Source organism: Acanthisitta chloris, unplaced genomic scaffold, assembly GCF_000695815.1.
Source record: "Acanthisitta chloris isolate BGI_N310 unplaced genomic scaffold, ASM69581v1 scaffold10694, whole genome shotgun sequence".
NCBI lineage: Eukaryota > Metazoa > Chordata > Aves > Passeriformes > Acanthisittidae > Acanthisitta > Acanthisitta chloris.
Window position 1 is genome coordinate 1,593 of NW_008671007.1, and position 20,166 is coordinate 21,758.

General features: G+C 45.6%; 1 protein-coding gene across 1 annotated transcript in view; it reads left to right on the top strand.

Moving 5' to 3' along the window:
* Positions 1–1,654: 1,654 nt before the first annotated feature.
* Positions 1,655–20,166, top strand: part of LOC103801507 (protein kinase C eta type-like) — a gene marked incomplete at both ends in the record, with an annotated part of 26,919 nt that continues 8,407 nt past the window's right edge. The window contains one exon of the mRNA XM_009073923.1: positions 1,655–1,809. Coding sequence (XP_009072171.1) covers positions 1,655–1,809 — 155 coding nt within the window. The remainder of the gene's footprint in view (positions 1,810–20,166) is intronic.

The window sequence follows — 20,166 nt, forward strand, 5'->3', positions numbered from 1 at the left end:
CAAGTAACAAGCAATAGGACAAGAGTAATTGGCCTGAAGTTGTGTCAGGAGAGGTTTAGATTGGATATTAGGAAATGTTTTTCATGGAAAGCGTTGTCAAGCTTTGGAACAGGCTGCCCAGGGCAGTGATGGAGTCACCATCCCTGCAGATATTTAAAAGATGTGTAGATGTGGCACTTAGGGACATGGTTTAGTGGTGGGTTGGGCAGTGTTGGGTTAGTGGTTAATGATCCTTAAAGGTCTTTTCCAACCCAAGTGATTCTATGATTTAATGATCTTACCCATTCTGGAAGGAGCCCCGAAGGAGATGTTGGGCAGAGCCCAGGCTGGCAGTGAGAAACAAACTGTCCTCATCTGTCACGAGCTGTTTGCTTTCCTGCTTGTGTCCATTGAGGAATGAGAGGATTTCTGGTTGCTTTTCTTCTGCAGTCTGCATCTCAAGATATTAATACCAGTAGTCATTGCAAGCTGGCTGGCTGCCAGAAAGCAGAGCACGACAATGCTTATCCTCTTAAACCTAGAGAGGGTTTAAAACTAGCTTGTACATGATTAACATCAGACCTGGGAAGGGACTTGTGGGGAAAGGAGGGCAAATATTACCATTAAAAGCCTGACTGGTCTCAGTTGAATTATGTGCCCATTTTCAAATCTGCTTTTTCCTGATATTTGTAGTAAAACTGAAGCAATAAATACTAAATGTCCTGAAACAATTATTAAGAGAAATTTTTGAACCAGACAGCAACAATTCTAGTGTTTAGTTTTATGACAAATCACTGTGTTCCTTCTCTCACAATCAAGTGAGCCCTCCTTCTGCACATACTAAACCCCTACTCACTGTTGTGGATGCAGCTTAAGCAAGTGCCTCCCTGTCTGTAGACTTTTGAAAAAGCCAGAAAAGAACCCTCAGAGACCAGCAGCTGTGGTTCATGAGCTGAACTTTATCAACAGGATGCTGTTCTGCCCAGCAGAAACTTTGAATTGTACTTTATCCTTATCAGTTCCTCCATTGCCCAGAGGTCTCTGCAGGTTAATAAGAGGAAAGCTGGAATCTGAGGGCCCAGAAAGCAGCTGCCATGCCAGTGTATGGCAGGAAATCCCATTCTGGAAAACAACACACATTCTCCAGAAATAGTGTTGGGATATCCTCAAGACAATGTTGTGCTGTTGCGGCAAAGTTGCAATATGGTTATGCACATTGTATTATGGAACATCTTTCCCCAGAGATCTGAGGTGTTTACTAGGGAGTGAGTGAGATTTTATAGATTTCTCTTGTGTCACTCAGCTCAGAGAGTGCTGGTGAAGAGGAATCCTTCCCTGCTGATTCAGGCTAAGGGTAGTTCAGAGAAACCCAGTGGGAGCTGGTTAGTGATGAGCACACACCTACTGATATGCCCAATCCACATGTGAATGGGAATTCATTTCATGACTTGCGTTAAAACTTCTGGAAGACGTGCAGGGCAGGAAGGTACTAACAGATCCTCCTGGTATTAACTTAATTTTCCCTGAAAAAAATCAACATTCCTCCCCACACATACTGTCTCACGGGTACTCAATCTGGTTTTGTTTGGGAGCTAAGTTTTACTGAAGAGTTTTCTAAGCCTGAGGGAGGATATGATTAATGCTGTTCATGTCTGCTGTGTTTGTGTGTGTGTAGGATCGCCTGTTCTTTGTGATGGAGTTCGTGAATGGAGGGGACTTGATGTTCCACATCCAGAAGTCACGTCGCTTCGATGAAGACCGGGCCAGGTTCTACGCTGCAGAAATTATTTCAGCCCTTATGTTTCTCCATGAAAGAGGCATCATTTATCGGTGAGCTCTGCATTCAGTCCTTCTCTTTGTCTGAACCCAGTGGCTGAGGTAGCTCAAGTTTTCTGCTTGAATAACTGTCACTTGCTGCCCACCAGAAATAAGTTATCAGCTGGGATAACAATACCTCCACATCCCCCTTGCATGCTGGTCAAGGTGCACCACTTTCCAGGAAGGAGTGAAATTTCTGGGCAGGCATTAAATGAAACCTTACTAGATTTTCTGGGAGGTGAATGTAAGGATTTGTTGCTTTTGCCACTGTGTGCCATGTTGTTGTAAGGCTATGACATGCTGGTTACACCAAAGCTTCTGTTTCCCTGTAGTAGCTACAGACTTGTGTTCAGACTGTTTCTATCTGACATAACTATTCAGTGTTACTCATCTCAGCCACTAAAAGTCTTTTCATTCCTGCCATGATCCTACATCAGGAGATTTCCCTTCCTATCCATGTTTGCAACAGGATTGGAGCATTGTTGCCTCCCTGCTCAGCCTCTGCTCCAGCTCTCAAGGCTGTGCTCAGGAAACTACTTCCCATACATAGCTCTCTTTTGTTATTTGTCATTACTCTGTACTCAGGGGGACAATTTGGCTATATTTTTTCCCTTCTGTACTGCTGGAGTGCTTGCCTGTCAGCTCAAGCATAAAGGCATAGAGCAGCCAGCATGGATCAGAGCCAGTGTGCTGTGCAGAGCCCTCCCTGGCCAGGATGTCCATTTGACCAGCATCCTCCCATATGCCTCAGGGGCAGGGCAAGACCTCTTCAGGGGTGGAAGAGGACAGATGGAGCAGGAAGGTGTCAGCACTGAGGCAGTCTGGTTGTACAAAAAGGTTTCTTTCTGACATGCTTTGCAGAGTATGTCTCACATCCTCTTGCCCAGAGCACTGGAAAGGAGGAACAGACAGTTGTTTACTTTGGAATACTGTTAGCTGGAATCCAGCAGTAAAGCATGCATATTTGAGTATGATCTGCTGTAGCCCTGCTGTGGCATGCCAGCACAGCAAAGAATAATGTTAAGTCTTTCATTTTTGCTGCTTGGTTACAGTTGTACAGCTGGGACCCAAAACTTGGTCCAGGATGGGACCAGTTCCAATCTTTGTCAGGCTCTGTTGGTACCATTTCAGACTTTGGGCTGGACCAAATTCTGTCTGGTTTGGGGCTTTGCATGGTTTAACCCAGCTGATGCTAGTCCTGTGTTTAGTGGTGCATCCTCCCACGACAGATAAACCCAGGTCTGAACACACTGAAACCAGAATATCTGAGGGCTAAAGTGGCCAAAGGGCTGGGAGCTCTGTGGGGGCATTTTCCTGTCTGATGGAGAGATGATAGGATCAATCAAGAAAAAGCAGCTTCTCTGTCTCTTCCTAGCTTGAGTTCCAGTAAGAAACAGATGGTCAGGTGTGGACAGAGAATAGTAAATTATTTTTAAGTATGAAATCATGCGATATATGTGGCTCAGTGAAACGTAGAAGGAGTGTCATTTTAATATTCTCTGAGCCCTGAGAGCATGAAAATTGCTGGTGATATATACCATATGTATCAAGCTCCTGAAGCACAGTGATTGTCTGCATAGAATAGCAAATCTACTTACTCTACAGCTGGATTTCAGTCTAATTCTTCCCTGTGAATAATGCCAGCCGCTGAGGAGAGACCCTGCCAGATAATTACACAAATGACATTATCCTTAAAATAGTGACATCCAGTAGTTATTGTCAATCATCCAGCAGCAAAACTGTGTCTGTGCATAATGTAATGCCACAGTGCTTACAGCTTGTCCTGTCCCCCACAGCCTGCTGCCTGTCACAGGGCAGGAGTAACTGATCCCTCTGGGTTTTGGCACTCCTCAAGTGCTGCTGTAATTCATCATAGAAACTGGAGGAGTAATTGAAAAGCTCCTTGAACAACTGCACAGGCTTTGATCATGGTGAGAAACTGGTGAAGCTGTGGACTCAGGTAGCTTCAGCTGCATAGGGCAGATTTGCAGAGGGATGACCTGGTTTCTTAAAATGAGTTGGGGTGGCTGTTCTGGAAGATGTAAGAGGAGGGAGCTGCTGGCTGTGGCTGTACTGAGCTGAGCTTGCTTCTCTCATGTCATGGGCACTGGGGTCTTGGAGGGAGTCAGCAGGATGGAAGGGGATACTCAGAAGGGAATCACTGCACTTGTGTAAGAGAGTTTGGAGATTTTATGATCAGAAAGCGAGTGCTTGTTTAGGAAGCTGGGAGCAGTGGGGAGAGACGCCAGGAAAAGCCTGACCAGAAAGCATTTTAGTACTAGCCATTCAAGGTGTCTCTTTTTTGTATTCCTAGGGTCAGTGGAGGAAGAGAGCTGCTGGCCTAGGATACCCTGGGTCAGTTGGTTTTCTTCTAGACTAAACTTAAATACAGTAATAGTGTATTTTTCCTTGCCCCCTTCAAGATTAAGCAGTTTAGGAGAGAGTCTGATCTTACCATCACAATGAGTGTTCTCCTAGTATTTTTGATGTTAAAACTAGGCTTACTGCTGGATTGGAGCTCTCACAGGATGGTTTTCATGATTCAACTGAAATTTTCAGTGACTTTGCTCTGCATTTTGAGGAAATTCCTTTTTTGTTACTAAGCCACGGCCAGAATAGGAGTCCCATAAACATACATATATGTATTTGGCTTTTTTTAAAAGAGAGCTTTCACTTTCACAGACCTTAATTGTCTCTTCTTCATTTGCAACACTGCAAGATGAGATGGCTTTCTGCCTTATCAAGAAAACATCTCTGTCTTGCCCTAAGCTGAGGTTTAGCTGTCAGCTTAGCAGCACCTATTTATAGTTGCTTCCTGAAAAAAGTCAAACAAGTGGAGTGTAGTTCCTTATCCCATCAAACAGGAGAATGCATCCAGACATGAAAGCAAGTTTTTCAACATGTTACATCACAGTGTATTGTACAGGTAATAATCAAGGCTACTGTAGATAAAATATTTACTCACAGGGCAATATTTGAGCACTGCTGCTTTCTTTAAGCTCACTCCTAAAGGAAAATAGTGTGCTGGGTTCTGTTGAAGGTAGGTAGGTTGGTTTGTCATTTTTATCTAAAGACAGTATGTGCTGTTTTACTTGAGGCAGCTCTTTTTGACTTTCCAGTTCAGCAGTTCCCAGGGTAGGGGAAGCATATTTTGGCTTCTGTGTGTGCCAGAAACAAAACAAAGCAGCATGCATATCTGAGCAGAAGTAGGTTGCACAGTGGCTTACTCAATGCAAGTAAGCTCAGTCTACTCACAGTCTGCTAAAAGCAAAAAGATTGAATGATTATAAAGGTTTATTTTAGAAGCAGGACGTTTCCTCCCATGCAGCATTACTGAAAGAACAGCTGGTCTGCCCTGCTGCCCTCAAATTCAGACCTTTGTATAACCTGATGTACAGCTTTGCTAGTGGATGGCTCTACTTACCAAGGTCACCTACATGGTGTCCTTCAATAGAGGCATCATGCCTGTGTACTGAAGGCAAATGCAAATGTTTGCTTAAACTTGGTTGTTGTGGGGTTGGGATTTTTGTGAGGAGGGGGCTTAGGGGTTTGTCAACAGTAAGATAATGGCCTTTTTACAGGCAACACAGAGCAGTCAGCCCAACCTAGTGACATGGCCTTAATCTTTATGACAAACCTTTCTCTCTGCAAATGTCTGTCTCACTGGTAGGATGCACGGGCTGAGCTGGTCACTGTTCAGAACATGTCTCTGCTGAATTGCAGAGGTGATACAGCACGCAGTACATGGTGACATACCTGAACTAGATCTGGAAGCAGAGGCAGTGTCACCTTTGCAGCCTGGACTTTAGTGCTGGTTTTGCCAGCCTGAGGTATGGAGTTGGATAGTAGAGACACCTACATGGCCCAGCACAGCACAGTGGTATATACATCCTTAAGGCTATAGACAGTGTAGCATGTAGGTAATGTAGCTGATGGGGAGCCAGAGAAGCTAAAAGGCAAGGCTGGAGAGCCTGGAAGAAGGACTGGTTATTGGCTGGCTGAAGAACCTTATTTTTATCCTGAGGGTTTGTGCTAGTTAGCTCATTCTGCTGCCTTTGTGTCTATGTTGGTATTTCTAATGCAAGTGACCCTTCTAGAGATGTTCAGTATCTGCCTGTGCCCCATCACAGCTCTGGATGTGGGATGGTGTGCACAGAGTCCCTGTGCTCTGATGTGGCACCAACTACCATTAAGTAGGTCCTGTAACTTGGTGGGGTTTAATAGGATGCCTGCTCCCTTTGGAAGGCAAAAGATAATTATACAGTTATCCAGTTAAGAACTTGATCTGGCCTAGGGGCTGAACAGTAGCTCTTGGGGAAAATAAGATAGGCATATTAACAGGAAGTGTTTATTTTTCTGTGTGTTATCTGAAAGCATCTCCTTTGTCTATGTGGTACTCCTTATGACAGGGAAAAGCTCCTTCTCCTCTGGGATCTGGAAATTTTGCTGTATACTGGCCAGGTCTCTGAAATCATCACCTTTCCTTAGTGGAGGAGACCCATCAGTTCTGCAGCTGTGTGTCTCATGACTGTTGGCTTTTATAGGGGATGGGCTTTTTGCAACAGGTTAATTCCCTGCCAATTCAAACAATAAGCCTGTGACACTTGAAGGAAGCTTTACATAAGCCTTTTACAGAGACCAGTTTTGCTGGAAAGACTCCTATTAACTGAAACAACACTAAGGTTTCTTTCAGCAAAATCAATTAAAAATTACATGCTGAAAACAGAAGCTGAATGCCTTTCCTAATTACATACAGCCACTGTTAACAGAGCACCTTTTATTAGTGTGCTGTTTGCTTTTTCCATGGGTCAAGACAGTGTAGACATGGGATGCCTCATGTTTGCTCTCTGTTGTTTTTTGGTTGGTTGTTTTTTTGGCAACTGGTGATTTTGTTTATTCTCATCTCATGCCCTTATCCACATCTGAAGCCAGATCATATTTCCCCTGAAGTCAAGGGGCTTTCCCCAGGGAGGTAAATTAGCAGTTGAACTGGATCTGTGACTGATACCAGCAGTGCCCTGCAAGGCAAACTGGCTGGCAGGGGGGCTACCCAAGGGTTACTGTTGGTTTGCTTAGGTGCTGTGAATAGCTTTGTTTTCTTGGCAAATAAAGATAAATCTTTTGTTTAATGAGGTGTTTTTAAGCTTTTTTGAAAGAGACAGACCTTATAGCAGCCTGAAGACCTCATAGCAGCTTTCCAATACTTACAGGGGGCTTGTAGTGAAGATGGAGAGGGACTTTTTACAAGGACATGGAGTGATAAGATGGGAGGATGGCCTTAAACTGAAGGAGGGTAGATTTAGATTAGCTGTTGGGAAGAAATTCTTGGCTGTGAGGGTGGTCAGACACTGGCACAGGTTGCCCAGAGAAGCTGTGGCTGCTCCATCCCTGGAAGTATTCCAGGCCAGGTTGGATGGGGGTCTGAGCAACCTCATCTAGTGGAAGGTGTCCCTGCCCATGGTAGGGGATTGCAACTCAATGGTCTTTAAGGTCCCTTCCAACCCAAACCATTCTGGGATTCTGTGAAAGTTTTTGCTTGAATGTGCTACAATAGATACATCTGTGGGTAGTCTTTGCTGATTTGATGCCTCTGATGCCTCCCTCTTCCCCAACGTGTGGGCAGAGTCATGTTGTTTGTGTTCAAGAGGAAAGGGTGGGGAAACTGCTCAACTAGCTGTGGGATCTGGTCCCTATTGCTTTGAGACCTCAATTCAGGAGAGCTCCTAGCTCAATGCTTTGCAGGATCGGGACCTTGAAATCCAGAGTAGATATATGTAAGCAGAACAAAACGAAGGATGTGCTGTGTTATGAGAACACAGAAAGAATGAAAGAATGAAATATAAGCTGATTACAGTGAATGAGTGAAGCAAATCAGCTAAAAGCTGCAAATTGGCACAGAATAGCATACCAGCAGCACTGTCCCTACAACTGCTTAGTGTTGAGGAGGAATTTTCATGCTGGAGTCTCTGGAAATGCTTTAGAAATTGTAAAGGAAGGTCTTTGAGGGTCAGGAGTGTAGTGATGTCTGTGGCTGTCTTTTCTGACAGTCAACAGCTCGTGTAGACTGATTTGTGCTTCTAGACAGTGCATCTTCCACATAGTTTTCCACTCAGATGTGGTTGTTGCATGCTTGTGAGATGGGCTCTTTTACAGCCTCTGGCATGCAGTGCTTAAAGGGTTGTTTCTCTGCACTTGATCAAATAGAAAGTGCAGAGAAAAAACCCAGTCTCTCACGTTTCCATGTCATGTTTAATCAGTCAGTGTGCAGGACAGTTTAGTCCTGGTTTACAGTTATGCTTACGAAGAGCTGTCCTGTTTTGAGATCCACATATCAGATCTCTGTGCCCCATTGACTCCACTGTATATCGTCTGTGAACTTTGATGGAACTTTCCACATGACTAAGGACTACTGAATAGCCTACAGAAGTTATTGGCTCTGCTAGTGTCTACTTTTCCTTCATGGTTATTTAAAGGGATTGGTTTGAAACCTGCAAACCCTGCACATAATGAGTTTGTATAAATCATTAAAAAACAGAGCTGGAAGGGGCCTCAAGAGTTTGTCTAGTCCATCCACCTGCCCCAAGGCTGGAGAACCTGTACCTAAATCCAAGTTTCTTGTACTTTCACTCCCTTGGTGTAGCTGTTACATTTGCATGTAATAACTTGTGAACTCTTACAGGCTCTGACTCTCATTTACTGAATGTTTGCAATGAGAACTCAGTCAGGAATTCTGGTACTGGTGCAATAAAAATAAGCAATACTGCTCATCTGTGGAGGGGGTAAGTGATTAGATGTGACTTGTGTTCTGACATTCCTTTTGTGACTAATACATGCTTATGAAGGCATTTCACAACTAAAAAGCATGCAGATGCAATGAAGAAATAGCTATGTGTGATGATTGCAGAGAGTTCTTAAAGGAGACTTAGACACTAGAATTAGACTCGATCTTTAAGTCCCAGAGCACCTGGGAATATTTGGATTAGAACTTCTGAAACTAAGAAACTTTTCTACAAAAATACTAATTTTCTGCCCTTCCTGCACTCTTCATTCTATTTTAAAGGTGTAAACATCATGAGAAGGAGGAAAAAAAATACATATAGAAGTAAAATTTCAAGATGTTATGTAAAACTTGTTTCTTAAAAACGGCCCCTAAATATTATTGCTATGTTTTTAGCCAGAACTGCTCACCTGACTTTTAACATGTTCCCTGATATCAAGGGCGTTCGGGTCTCTGATTTTATGCATTTTGAAAACATTTGCTCTGAGATCTCCAGAATTGCCCAGCATTAATCCACTAATTGTATTGATCTTTGTACCCATCTCGAACTGAGAAAGCTTTCAGTATTAATGTCAGAGAATATGAGCCCTGGGTTAGCATTAGGGAGGCTGATATATATAGCTGAAGAAAAGGTCTCTCTGTCAACCTTAATAAATGTTTTGCACAACTTTTTAAAATGAGGATTATGCCAACAAAACGCTGTTGCATCTGCTCCCTCTGACTTTTAAATGAAAGGTTTCTTGCATCACGACATGTTGCGGCGAGTGAAGCTGCTGCATGTGTCAGGGAGCCAGTGGGAGAATCAGTGTTGTTGAAATACTTGGCTTGCAGCAACTGCTGTAGTTATCCAGGGGGAATTTGACTTATTCTTTTAGCTGTAGCCAGATTGGCACCTGATGTTTCCTTGGTCAATGATCTCAATGTTTAGATTTTGTTCTTTATGCCAGCAAGCAGGTAGGTACTCTGCTCTTATGGAAGCAGAGGAATTTTGTAAAGCCACCCAGAAACTTTTAATATCAGTGGTGCAGTACTGTAGCACCTTGTCTGTAGATTCTAGTTCAGAGCTATGAGCTGCCTGTAATCAGAGAATCATAGAATTTTAGGGGTTGGAATGTCCTGACCCCCTGCCCTGGGCAGGGACACCTCCCACCACACCAGGTTTGGGGCTTTTACTCTCCCTGGGCAACCTGTTCCAGTGTCTCACCACCCTCACTGTAAAAAACTTTTTCCTAATATCTAACCTAAATTTCCTCTCTCTCAGTTTGTACCCAAACAAATGGTCATCACTGTAATGATACAGAAATAAACCAAAAATAATAACCCAATAGAAAATTTCCACTATTACAGGGCAATGCTGCAGTAGTAGCTGCCAGTTTTGCAATTCAGAATTTCTGTGGAGGAAAATTCCCCCTTCTGCCAGCAGTACCCTGGGCAGGACAGCAGGCACAGCTTTGTTTCTGCCCTCTGCATTCCAGCAGAGCTGGTGCTGGGGCTTGTTGTTAGCTGCTGGTGTGGGCCAGGATGGAGGTTGCAAAGCCTATTCCCATGGATCAAGGGGAAAGCACTGCTCATCATTTGGCCTCTGAGTCACTGCACCTTTGCTGTTAATAGGATGGAGGACCTCCGCTTTTATGAGGCTGTGCCTACAGGCATAGTTTAATCTTGGAATTGTATTACCTGGTTATTATTCCACTGAAGCAGTGGCAGTCTGCCAGCTGACAACAATGGAAACAGGATCAAGCCTTCAAGTCTCAACCGTGTACAAATGTGATATATTCAAAACCACGGAGATCCTCCACGCTCTGAGCTGATTTCTTCTGCATCAATTAAAGTTTCACAAGCACAGTTTATTATTAACATCTAGAGCAGCTTTCATAAATCTCTCAGCAGCATAGTAGAGAAGTGCTTATGAATCAGGAAAATTACTTGCAAGTAAGAGAGGTTATGTACTAGCTAAATCCCTGATCCAGGTGTACTGCCATGGCAAAATCTCTCCAATAGGATATGCATGTTCACATCTGAACCATCTCTGACCTACACCATTTTCAGGAAGGCAGCAGTGTCATGGTGCCTTGCCAGAGTGGGTCAAGGCTTTGTGGGTTATAGTGTTGGAAAAGGAAGGGGCTGGAGGAAAGGACAGGGCAGGGGTAAATTGGGAAAAGCAGAGTTAGCTGTGCAAGGTAGCAGGGGGAAAGTACTCCATGTGCAAACCTGTGTGGTAGAAGGGGTGGTAGGAAGTGATCCCTTCAGACTCTTCAGGGACTTTCAAGTAAGCCAATGTGGGCTGTTGCAGCGAGGCTGCAGCACGTCTCAGTGTCCAGACTCTGTGGCACTCGTGTTAGGAGTCCAAGCTGGTGTGTGACATTTAGCAAACAGGCTTTGGGTTTTCTCCTCCCTTCTCTGGATCTGGTTACTCTCCTTTTGACCTTTACCTGGGTATGAAAATGTAGCAAGGTCCTGTGTCCTTGTTGACTTGTGCCTAAAAGCTGAATTAGCATGCTTTGTAGGTCTGTTTGTCAGTATCTCTTAACTGTAAGCTGAGGAATTGTGTGCTTATCTACGATTTGGTCACCATCTTATCAACTTAATGTTGCGTTTGCCATTGCCTCCATCTTCTCTAAACTTTTTTATCTCCCTTTATAGCCATTCCTCCTAACTGGACCTTCCCATTTCAGTGTTTCTTATATCAGTAGTTCAAAACTTGGTGCCCAAACAGCAGCTTTACAGCCAGAATTTCTATCTTCAGACACTGTTGAACACAGAGGGAGCAAAAATCTTGGCAGCTGGCTCCTGCTTCTTGCTTCCCTGCCCAGCCTTGATAAATGAGAAAGCCAAGAAGCTGCTCTGGCTCTTGCCAGCTGGCCAAGCTCCCAAAGAGATAGTCCACCCACTGCGAAGGTCAGAGTGTGGCACTGCCTGGCTGCTCTGCCCTTGCATTAGCATGGAGTGTGGAGCAAGAGCTGGTCCTGCCAGTCCTGCTCCTGCTGGGATCTCTTCAGGGTCAGGGCCAATCCCTGCGGGAGAGTGACAGCTCTTAGTGTCCTTTGTGCTGCTTGGGATGCAGAAAGCCAGGGAAGATTCATTGCAGAGCTGATTTCAGATTTGGGATGGCTGATCAGTGGCAACTGATCTGCTGGTGCAAAGTTTGACATAGGACCAGTGTGATTCATATCCGAAATCATGATATTTTTTTTCCCCTATCCTCTCACAAAGAGGAAATGCCCAAGTAAGCCTTTGTGGCATCATATCTGTTAAATAAATAGCTTTTACTAGCTTTTACCAGACTGAGCCACTTGAATGCAGACAGGGAAGTATGTTTCAGAAAGGCAATACTACCCTGTGCTGCTTCTTGGCAATCATGGTGTTTTGGAAAGGAGCCAGAGCAAAGGGAGATGAGCTTTCGAACCCCCAAAGCCACAAGTCACCTGTGGCTTGAGTGGACTGAAGTTGGATTCATGAGTGGAAAGTATCTGTGTTGCACATCCCCCCTACACTCTTTTGATCTTGTGAAATTGCCGTGTTCACTCAAATTGGTGACTACTCTGACAGGGATAGCCCCGGGGGAAAGACAGGTATTTTCTGTGATAAAATTAATGGAAAACTGCCTTGCAACCTGCCCTGTTTACTGCACCTCATTGTCTCCACTTGCAGCTGCCTTTGGGGTCCTTCAGGACTGACAGCTTTCCCAAGCCACAGGGCAGTTAGGAGAAGTTCCTGATGGAGATGTTGAATGCAGCTTCCCAGCATCAGCTGGTCATATCTTTGCATCCCAGATTGTCAGGAAGCAAGACAGCAAAATCCAGCTATTGCCATGAGCTAATAAGCTGACATTGGACTGGAGACATGTGAAAGGGAGGGGAAGTCAAATGATGCTTTCTGGAGGCCTGGCTGTTACTTCTGCATGAATTAAATGTGGCATGGAGTATCAGGTATCACCATGATCTGTCATGTCTAGGACAGGCTAATTGACGTCGCTGTTTGACTGATTGAGAGCCTCCCCTGCTTTCTCTTCACTTTCTTACCAGACTTGTGCTGAAATTCTCCACCGCTTTTCTGGGGAAACTCCTAACATTTCCAAGTCTTTGCTCTGGTTGTGTCTTCCTTGAGACCATGCTGTGGTTTGGGGTACTTCAAACTGTTCTCCTGTTCCCTGGGGGATGCAGTTAGAAGGCAGCTGTCCCTCAACAGAGTTGGCTTATAGATGTGAGCACACCATTTCCATAGGCTTCTGATCTCTAATTCCCTGAAGCCTACACTGAGTGTGTAAGGGCACTGGTAGCCACTGGGTAGAACACAGACATTGCTTGCTTGCTCCCAGGCTTTCCTTGGGCTGTGTTGGCAGGGCCATGCGCAGTGTTGGCCAAGTGAGTGTCTGTCCCAGGCGCTGTTACATAAGGAGGAATTTCAACATTAATTATGTGTCTTGGCTTTAGGTTTCATTCTGTCTCTCTGGACACCAGAATCAGTCCCAGAAGATTCACTGTGGGTTCTGCAAACAAAACAAACAAACTTTATTTCACAGGCTTTGGGCTCCCCTGCTTTCTGCAGGAGCATCCGCTCTTTTGGGATGGTTTCCCTTTGTTTCCCTGCCACTGAGAAAGAACAGCAATTTTTCTGGAGGTGCTGTGGAGCATAGCTAACATGCTCAAGTATTTGAGCTGCAGGAAGGCTGGCACTTCCAGTCAGACTGATTAAAGAGGAAAACTTAACATTTCCCTTTGCTCTCAGCTGCCTTCCTCCATTCTGAGGGGCCAGAGGAGGGAGGAATGGATGGACAGACACACAAGGCTGTTGCCATCATGGCTGTAGAGGTTGGCTGGGACAGAAGTGTGTGCTGGGCGAGAGGTATCTGTGTGGATCATGTTCTCCCTAATGGCTTTCCTTCCCCCATCTGAAGTCATTAATGCTCGTTAAGCCAGGATGGAAACAAACCCAAACAACAACAGTCTACAAAATAATTCCGTCACTCCAGACTGGTTCTTTTTTTTCTCCAGTGAAGCAATTAGTCTCCTGCGATCCCATTTTTAGCCAGACTGGAAACAACCAGATGGACAATAGTGAATTCCTCTTCTGGCATGACAGGCACCAGATCCGCACCCTGATGGGAAAGGTGAAGCGAGTTCCCTCTCTCGTCTCTGGTGGAAGAATCTCCCTAAAGAAATTCCTGTGGGCCTCACTGAAAGCCCTATTTTTGTGCAGCCTCTCCCGATGAGTCACAGCCTCTGGCTCTCTGGCTACTCTGAGAGCCCTCTGTACTTAGGGTTTTCTCCCAGCCCACTGCAGGGTTAACCCTTCTGTGGTTTAGACCAGGCACTCGCACGCCTGTACAGCCCGTCCCACTGGCTGCTGATGTTGATTGTGGGTGCCAGAAAGTCATAAAGTAATCTGTGGTTTATCCAACAACAGGCCAATGTAGGACTTGTGTGAAGGGGGACAAGATTTTTCCTGTCTTGCTCATCTGAGTGGTACTTGATCCCAGGGATGGCTCAGCCTGTGTAAGGAGGCAGTGCTGCAGAGCGTGATGTGAGTGGGTCTGGCAAAAATGCAGGGTGTGTGATAGGGACAAGAAGGGCCAGCTGAAGTCATTGAAACTGCCACCTGAACAGCTTACCCAGAGATGTTGTGGATGCCCCAGCCCTGGAAGTATTCAAGGCCAGACTGGATGGGGCTTTGAGCAACCTGGTCTAGTGGAAGGTGTACTTGCCCATGGCAGGGGAGGTGGAACTACGTGGTCTTTAAGGTCCCTCCCAACCCAAACCATTCTGTGATTCTATGATATCCTGTGATAGCACTGCACAGAGCTGTGACGCAGTTTGACCAGGGCCACCTGGGAAATGTCTCGATTCCTATAACTACTTGCAACATGAGGAACATGAATTTCTGTCCTTTGCTGAGGGCAAAACCTGAAGCTGTGCCACATGCAGCCTTCCTCTTTCCTCTGAGGTTGTTGTAAGACATGGGGAAGCACTGGATCAGGGCACTGCCTGCCAGGCATGCAGCACTCTCACTGCTCCAAAAAGCATGGATGGCACAGGGCATGGAAGGGCAGGTTCAGGTAGGAAGCAGTGTGGCCATGCTGCTGGAGGAGAAGGCTTAAATCCCCAGACAATGAGACCTTGCTGTTTTTAGCTTCTAAAAAGCAGCCCTCGTGGCACCTTAGCAGCTGGCCAGTGCTAAACCCGAGCGCTTCCCTCTCAAGATGCAGCAAGGCTCTAAGCCCAAATCCATGTTTTACCTCGTGCACATGAGGTAAAAGCCACAGGGTTGCGAGTCAGGTGCCAGGAAAAGCTGCAGCTGCCCAGAAAAGGGCAGCTGAGGACAGAGAGGAGCTCTGCTAGCTTGGCTGCTGGGCTTAGCAGCAAGTCACCACGTGTCTGAGTAGTGTGTCACTAGTGCTGGAGCTCTGACATCTGTGGTATGAAGGTGCCGTGTGGGCACCGGAGCCATTGGGCTGTGGAGCACTTTGCTTTGAGATGGGGTGGAGAAACACTTGGCTAAGAAATCTGCCATACAGGCTCAGCTGAATATGCACAGTGGAAAGTGTTTCTGCCTGATCCCTGAAGCTTGGATCAGCGCTGGGGCAGAGCTTGCTGCATCCCAACATCACACAGGGTGTCAGCTGTGCCCGTTCCCTGCCTGGGCAGAGCTGCTTTGCTTGCTGTGGAGGGATGAAAGGCTGTTGATAAGCATCACCTTGTTGGGTGTTTTCTGTTTGGAATCATATCAGCCATGGTGATGGGTGCTGGTGGTGCCAGGAGTGACAGCAAGTGCTTAGTGTGGAGGCAGCAAACCAAGTGCCCAAGGGTTGAGTTCCAGGCAGCTGGGGTGGCTGTGGAGACACAGGCATGTGCAATGCAAATGCAAGGACTCAAAACCAGTAGTACAAAATTAAGGAAGGGGAAGCAAGACAGGTTCATGTTTGTATCACTGTGGTGCGTCCCAAGTCACCACAGGGACAGTGTGAGATGGGAAGTGAAGTAACCCTGTGTTTGAAAGCTGATTTGAAATGTCCTTGGATGTAATCTTGACGTGAAAGAAGCTGCTATGTTATGGTGTGGTGGTTGCTTTCCTGCTAACAGTCTAGCACAAAGTACTTTGCAGCACCCACTCCACCACCACCCCCACAGTGTTCTCTGCTCTTACAGCCATACTCTGAAGTCAGTTCTCATGCAAAATTGTGAAGAAGTTTGCAGGCCATTTGTGAAGTAAAGCTCTGTGAGCTCTGCTTGAGAACAGAGATGGGGGACAGTTAAACCATGCATGATTGGTGTGCCCAGAGTGCAGGTCATCTAATGCTCCGTGTCTGCGTATCTAGAATTGTTCCAGGGGTTCATTAGCTTCAATGTGTCTTCTGTGGGTGATGCAATTTAGAATGTTAATGTTAAAACAATTCCCCTTTTTATTCCTTTTCCTTGGGGCAGTAAGAGTCATTCTGCTTTTCCTGAGCCTCCATGGTCTTCCATTAGTTCTCAATCAATTATTTATGTCTGGGGAGAGTATCTGAAAACAGCAGTCCAGTCTGAGAGTTGCAGCACTTGACTGTGTAGATGAGTTTGAAGTACTTGATGACTGAACCCACTGGAATTGTCAATAACATTAAGAACCTCTTCCCTGCCACAAAATAAAAACGTAGCCATGTAGGTAGAGTGTGCTAAACTTTGATGAGGACATGAGCTAAAAACCAATGCACTTTAGTTGTCACCTGGATGTGTCTTTACCAAGCACAGACAAGGTGATTTTTAAAAAACATCTTGCCTTCAAGCTGAGTAAATTTTATATTGTGATAGAAAATGTGTATTCTTGTGCAGTTCTGGCCTGTGTAAACATGAGAGGTTTAGATAAAAAGTCTGTAATTCTGAGTTTTGATCTGATGTGGTGGCTCAGCAAGTCACCAAGATTTTTGCGTGTTGTTGCTTGTCTCCCTAGACTAGAAATAAGTTTCAGTGGGGATTTGTGGTGTCTCCTTCCTGATGAAAGGGGTTTATAGTCAAGACACTCAAGCATATAGCCAAGGCCTGTGTAAGCACAAGAGACCTGACAGCTTCAGATCTTCCACAGCTAAATAGTAAAATCTGAGTATGGCAAGAGGCATATTCCAGGTACACAGACACACAGTACTACTGGGTGTTCTCCTCCATGGTCATACATTGCAGAGGCCAAAGTGTTTCACTGCACTGGGGAGATGCCCATTGGGTTGCAGTGACCCTGATGCAGAGACTTGACATATCTATGTGCTAAAAGCTCAAAAACTAAGACAGACTTTCCTCATTCATGTCCTTTTTCCTTCATGGGTTCAGTGGAGACAGCACTTATTTTCATTTTCATTTGTGTCATATTTAGCACGAGCAAGGGAGTTGGCAGCTTTCTGTGCCATGTCAGGTGAGCATCTCTTGACTCCTGCTCTCAGTTACTTCTGCTTTGCTTGCAATCAGACAAACAGCTAAGGCACCTAATTTGGGAACTTCTGTAGCCTTGTCAGCTGGTGAATCAAATCTTATAGGGGCTGAATTGCCTTGGGAAAGCATTTGTCTCTGTGTGCCAGCTGAAAAGGGAGCCTGGAACAATGAGACTCGTGAGTTAAGTACCTGATGTGATGTGGGGACAGCACCAGCCAGCATTGTTCATGGGCAGTTTGGGGTCTGATGCCTGCATGGCCTTTGGGGTGGCACATGGGATCTAGTCTGTCCCTGTTGGCCTGGCACAAAGGTCAGTGTCACTGGTTCCTGCATGCAGGCAACTTGGGAGGAGTCCCCCAAAGTGGGAGCAGGTCTGCAAAGAGCTTGGCATGCCCAGCCAAGAATTCCACCTGGCTCTGCCCTGCTTATCCACAGTCCTTGGGCTTCACACAGCCCTGGGTGAATCACCTGTAATGAGTGAATAGCAACAGTAATCCACATGAAATGAGAAACTAAATCTTGGGATAATGACACATTTGTTAGGCTCCTACAAATACCTCTTCCATCTGATATTTAAGTGATTGTTGTGGCTAAAAGCAGTGAGATCAGAGCAGATGGGAAAGCACTTTGTTTGTCCACAGGTTCACTGAAGTCTTAGAAAAAAACAGTATCAATGGTACCAGTGATAGTTTCAGGTTTTTTTAAGAAACAACTCTCAAGACAGCATCTCCTAGGAAGTGTATTTAAACTTTTTTCCAAGGGGGACTAGGCAGGACCCCCTCCTGTGCAGTACTGGGATGCCTGTGTGCTTTGTGCCCACAATGTGTCAGTAGCACAGAGACTCTTGTTTTGCTCTGTGCATAAAAATTCAGTGCAGATGGTGAGATTTTCAAAAGCATCCATGCTGGGCCAGCATGGATACTCCTTCAAAAGTGAGTAGCAAGTTTAGCAGTGGAAATCTACAGGCCAAAGCAAGGTGCTTTTAAAAATCCTGTCTAAAAATACAGTACTTCTGCCTTCAGCTTTGTTTATTCCATTATAGAAAGGAGATTAGTGCCTATATCCTTAGCTTTATAAATCTGGATCTGTAATTCAGAGCCTTAATAAGGTTAAGTAATTTTTTTCTCTTAGGGCCTATTTCAAATTTGAGTGAACTTGACAGGAGTATTTTCCACTGATTTCCTTGGATTCAGGATCAGAGTAGAGTGAGTCTTATCCATATTGGATGAGTGTGGAGAAGTCTGTCTGACTAGACATGCAGGTTCCATGCAGGAGTGTCCTTCCCACTGAGCCCTGCTGGCATTGCCAGTACCAGCACGGGTTGGTTTGCTGCCCGAGCCCTTGCCAGAGGCAGTCTGCACACATCACCCTGATGCATGGGGCCACCTTTATTTTTGTTTTTATTTTCTTTGATATTTCTGGGAGTGAAACATTCCTCCTCAGAGTGGAGTGTGGGGAGGGTGGATTGCATGGCAGCTGTGAGATCAGCAGTGAGAGCAGGAGAGTTGTTTTGCTGCGAGCTACTGTCTCACTCCTCCAGAACAGGCTTAGTGGTACACAGTGATGAAATGGCCAGTGGAAGGAGGAGCCTTTCCAGCAGTACAGACCAAGCCTGATCCTACCAGGACAGCTTGGAGCTTGGACAGGGCCTTTGAGCAGCTCTGTGTTGGGCTGTGGGCAGTCAGTGATAGCTAATCTTGGATAACTCTCTCACTCCATCTTGCAGCATTGAGACCATGTTGTGCTGTGGGCACAAGCCTGATTTCATTTTAATTTCTATATCAGGCTTCAAACCCACATTGGTCTATTTTTGTCAAAGTGACATAACAGGCTTATGCTTTTTAACCTCTCCTGGCACCATCAGTCATAAGTCCACTCTTGCTCATGCGTTTGGGTCTCAGGTCTGTTGTATGCCTGCTCTGAAGACTTCAGGCCGTGGGACACACAGAAGCATTGTGGTTGGGGTTTTTTTTTTCTCTTTCCTTCTTTTTCTGGCAAGGGTAAAATAAGGGCTCTGTTGGGAGCAACTCAGCAAGTGATGTTTCAGGGCCAGCAAATTCCAGCATTGCTGCCCAGTGGGACTGAGGAGTCTATCACAGGACTAGGCTGGCAGCTCCTCCAGAGAGGGAACGCGTGGCGTGCATACCAAAAGCTGGACACGAAGCCCTTTTCTGGGAGAACATTCGCTCTGGGATTCATGGAAATACCTCAAGGGTAACTCCTCTTTCCTGATTAGAGTCCCACATAAAAGTGCATCAAATAATATAGAGATTATATATAAGCATATAGAAAAAATGTACACACGTCAATTTGGACATTAAATACATAGGGATTGTGCCATCTCTGGGATTACTCCAACGTGGCAATCTCCAGCGCGTCTGTGTTTCAGCAGTAATGGCTCTGGCTCGTGGCTGCCCCATTTCATAAGTGTCTTTCTGCCCTTGTAAAGCTGCCTTTGGACACTGTCATTAGCTCTCTTACAGCTGCCCTGCATATAATAAAGGGGAAGCATATAGGTGTGCCTGACCCTGAAGGGACTTGAGGCACCCATGAGGTCCCACTGGATCTGTACTGCTCAGGTTCAGACCCACCAACGTGGTAGAAGCTTTGTGATTGTCTCTTGTGGTATGGTGAGGGTTTTTTCAGTCTATGCCTGTATACTTGAGCCTACCACTCTGTTTTAACTGGAGGATGAATCATGCCTGCTCATCTCAGTAGCAATGAAATCCTGTCAGTAATTGTGTTAGTTTCCATAGGAGCTTTTCTGAAGTGCCCAGAGGGAAGGGAGGTGGGAGCTGGCGCTTCAAACCATCAGAGAGGTCTTGGATCCTGGGTAGTGCCATCTGCTTTGCCGTAAGAGAAGTCAATGCCTTGGGCACTGCTTCATCTCTGGGGCAGTAGCCTGGGGAGTGCCAGGAGGGGACTGGTGCTTTGATGTGGTTGGAGAACCAGCTTCCAGAGAGCCCCCGCCAGCGGGAAGGGGTCAGGCAAATGGGAAGCTGGCAGTGCTCAGTTCCAGCCCATCTCTGCCAAAAAACCCATGGTGCTGCCTTAACCTGGGCAAACAGCTTGCAGAAACTTGTCCTTGTGCTTGAAGGACTGCTTAACTTGTAAGATTAAAATGTAATAGCAGCTCTTCTGGATATACAGTGTTTGCCAATTTGAGTTTAGTCTGAAGCCCAAGCAACAGAGCAG